We start from the raw sequence: 3892 nt of genomic DNA on the forward strand, positions 1-3892 counted from the left end.
TCACACTAATATTTAAGCTTTTCCTGCTCTCTCTTTCCTTTTCCCTATAGTTTGTTTGGCCCCTCTGCACCTTTTGTGAATGTGAAGGCTGATTTCATTGCCTCCAGCCAGACAGTCTCCATGATGTGTGCCCAGCTGCTGCATGGACCTAATTTCTCAAGGCTTTCCCTTTGCCACATGCACTCAGAAAGATGGCTGCTACCTGGCTGGGTTCAGTACTCTCAACATCTGCAGAGAAATAAGCTAACCCTTCCATCACTTCACTTATAAATCATCTCTGGTTGCTCGCTAACAGAACAGAACAAGCGATGCCCCAATCCCACATTTCCTAGGTCTTTTTTAAACACCTCAGCAAATTCTTCCCTTAACCAAACACAGCATGTAGAAGTTTGAATGGCTCTTTCCTCCATTTCATTCACTAGAAAGCTACGTGCTACAGTTGCAAAGGACAATATGACATAAACCAGCTCTAATGTCACAGAGGAACCAAACCTGGTATGTTTTCACAATTTTTCATTCATGTCTCCACAAGTTTTGGTAGCTCAGATTGTAAAGGGTATATCTGTTAACGCAAAGGATGTAGCTCTCTCTTCAACCCATCCTCATAGCTTAGGGCTTTTAAGAAAGTCTTTTTGGACAGGAATCTATTCTACTGCCATTTAATAACACTAATCAATGCCTACTGAGAAAAAATACATTCTCCTCACTGGCAGAAACCAAGAAAAACTGAGACAAAGAGCGGTAATTGTCAGACATGGTCTTATTTGTCAAAGCAGTAGGCCTTCCTTGGCTAATTCCCAGGTAGCCAAGTTGCACAAACTCTCTGATCCTCTCATTGCTTAGTCAAGATGGAAGAGCATCACCACCTTGCAACCTGACTATTATAATCTTCAGTAACAGCTACTTCTGCTGCCTCTTCCCTTGGCCGCTGGTGAGCTCTCTGCTCCCGCAGCAGTCGCCGTTCCTCTCGCCTCTTTAGCCGGTTCTTCTGATGTTCCTCTTGCTTGGAGTACTGGAAGCGCTGCAGGAACAGGTCCTTTGCGTATTCGTACAGCTGCATGTCCAAGAAATTCAGCTCCTCTATCCGTTGCCGGACATCCTCACCAATGTCCACATTGGAGGCCCGTGTAACATTGAATTGGGTGAATGGGGAAATGAATTTCAGGCTGAATGTCCTCTCAAAGAGATACTGTGTTTTCCTCTGGAATTCTGTGAGCCCGAAGAAGGCCATATTTTTCAGATTGTTCTTGGCGCTTTGGAGAAGAATCGTATTTCTTTCACTTTCATTCATGAAAGTCAAGTTGTAGCATCCCACCAGGCTGAGGTCTGCCAGCATGCGCACCTGGCGGTTGTTGGCCAAGTTGTAGCTACAATCCATGAATTCCTGTAAACTGACTCCAGACCAGTCGTCTCCTTCGTAACAGGTAGGCAGCTCGTCTGGTGTTGGGCTTCTTCCATCGCACATATGAAGGGAAGTTTTCCACGTCGCACCCCTCTGGACATGCTTCCATTCACTCAAGTACCGTGACACTGGATCCCTCAGCATCGTGATGTAATAGAAGTTCCTGAAACATATCATTAAACACAGATTTCAGATTCAGTGGATTTCACTTTTTTATTCTCCAATGGAACGATTACCAGCCACCGCCACCACCCCCTTCACTTCTTCCGGTGTAAGGTAGGCACTTTAAGTTTACTGAAACAGTAAAAACCTTAAAGGTTCATAAATACTGTAAATTAAATACAAAGTAAATTGAGACAAAGAGAGAGAGATGAAAGGAAACAAGCAGCTATCAGGGAAACAGAATTGCTTTGACCCATCAGCTCTTCAGTGGTAGTTACTTTATGTAGAAGCCAATTAACTGAAGTGTACTCCCCTCTACTTTGAAATACTAACCCTCAGTAATACCAGAAACAGTGGGAAAAGTGATTTCTATAATCTTGCTGCTTCTCTTCTGGACTGAGACATGCATGTACAAGATGATAATCCATACCACGTTTGGTCAGAATATAAGAGAACCATGAGCAATTTAATGTGAATGCTGCAAGTGCTAAAAATAATGCCATGTGGAAGACTGGCTTGAGCCACCTACTTAAGAAGAACCCTATTATTAAATGGGTTGGAGTGAAGATAATGAGAGATCCAAAATGCATTCATATGACTTAACTTTAGACAAGTGCTTGATTGAAATTAGTTATAATCATGTAGTACAAAAGCATTTGTTGATATAAAGATTATAATTATTCAACCTCACCTGTCAAGAATACAAAAGACACCGAGAAATATTGATTTGAAATAGAGCAAATAACTGCAGAACTCAAACTGTCCGTTCATTTTTAGCTATTAAATTCAGTTTGTACAGCTATTTATGGCAATCTGAAATGGACTGCAATTCAGTATGCTTCAAGCAGGGTTTCACAGACTGAGGTTTTTTACTGAGAAATATTTCATTCAATAACAACTCACCTGAATTACAGGGTGATATCATAAAGACAAAGCAAAACCAAAATACTCATGATTTCTGTCAGTCAGAATAACCAGCTGAAGATTCATGACTAAAATTAACACACAGTCTGGTACAAAAATAGGCTCGTGAGTTTGCATGACTCATCTGACTGCAAACAATACATTAATAAATCATGAGCCCTAAGATTTCTTAAGAAAAGTCTGATCTCAGTACTCTTTCTTGAGCCTAGAGAACAATGAAGCAAGTAAGCAGGAGGCAAGCTTGCTGCAGACATGTTACCCTGTAAACAAACCAACACTTTATGAGGGCCATCTCATATAAGAGCTAACTCCAGTTAAACGAAAAATCTTCAAATTGCTAACAATCTCCAAGACAATTACCTTTCTTTTTACGATATTACCCATTTTCTGCCACTAAAGATTCCCCATAGCTTCCCCATAAACCTCAGGTTTGTCATAAAAACGTATATTTCCCCACATATTCCTAAAAGTGCAGATATTTTCCCCGTGCAAACAAATCAAAAGGAAACAGGGCTGAATGCTTTGTCCTTATTCGTTTTGAGTTCTCCACCTACTAGATCTATAATATATTTACTGGAATAAAGTTATGAGGCCACACTATGGACTACGTTCTGCTGCAGGGACATTTCTTTAATTACTATCTAATGAAAACAGCTGTTTCATGGATTATTTCACAGCAGAACGGTTACAGGTGGAAGGATATAAACTAGGGAGTGCCATGGATGTATGTTCATTATCACTGGCATTGGGAGCCATGATTTGTGGTGGCATCAGGTGACATTCTGATGGATGGTATTTCCAAAATAATTTGGAGCTTGAGTTTTCTGGCTGCCGCTCACACATGATCAAACTGCACTTCAGCTGTTTTGATCCACTTCAGTTATTTACACAGCCCACAACAATAGTGAACCCAAAGATCACACAACCATTCATAGACAGATTTCTAAATTCCCTCTTTACTACTCCTGCAGAGCAGGAGGGACCAGAAATCCTCCTGTCTGCAGTACAGATCCACTGTAAAAGCACTGTCTTTAAGCACTTCAAGCACAGCTTTCCCTTCTTAAATTGGATGCTCATCTTGGCTCTACCTTGCACGTATGAGAGCACATTAAGAATCGTTGTGGACACATTCCACTAGTGTTGTGCAGTGACACACATCAGCACCCATCAGCTCTGAGCGTATGACACTGTTGCAACATCCAGCAGGCACTGGTAAGAGTTGTGACAGAAAATGAACGAAGCTCCAAGGGAGCAGAAATGAAAAAAAATGGAGACAGATTCAGAGGCAGTTGCCAACATCTACATCAACAGAGCCATGGCATCGGCTTAGACCTTGTATTGCTGCCTCTCCCATCTTTGGATATTTTTAGATGTTGATATGTGGTAACAGATGGGTTTAAAAGT

General features: G+C 41.3%; 1 protein-coding gene across 1 annotated transcript; it reads right to left on the reverse strand.

Annotated features, from left to right (window-relative positions):
- Positions 1–587: 587 nt before the first annotated feature.
- HS6ST3 (heparan sulfate 6-O-sulfotransferase 3) lies at positions 588–1565 on the reverse strand (the record flags this gene model as incomplete). The annotated part of the gene is made up of 1 exon (XM_010085235.1): positions 588–1565. A coding segment is annotated over one exon (706 nt), but the record flags the coding sequence as incomplete, so codon positions are not given.
- Positions 1566–3892: the final 2327 nt, after the last annotated feature.

The sequence above is a fragment of the Pterocles gutturalis genome, unplaced genomic scaffold (genome assembly GCF_000699245.1).
Source record: "Pterocles gutturalis isolate BGI_N339 unplaced genomic scaffold, ASM69924v1 Scaffold45335, whole genome shotgun sequence".
NCBI classification, from domain to species: domain Eukaryota; kingdom Metazoa; phylum Chordata; class Aves; order Pterocliformes; family Pteroclidae; genus Pterocles; species Pterocles gutturalis.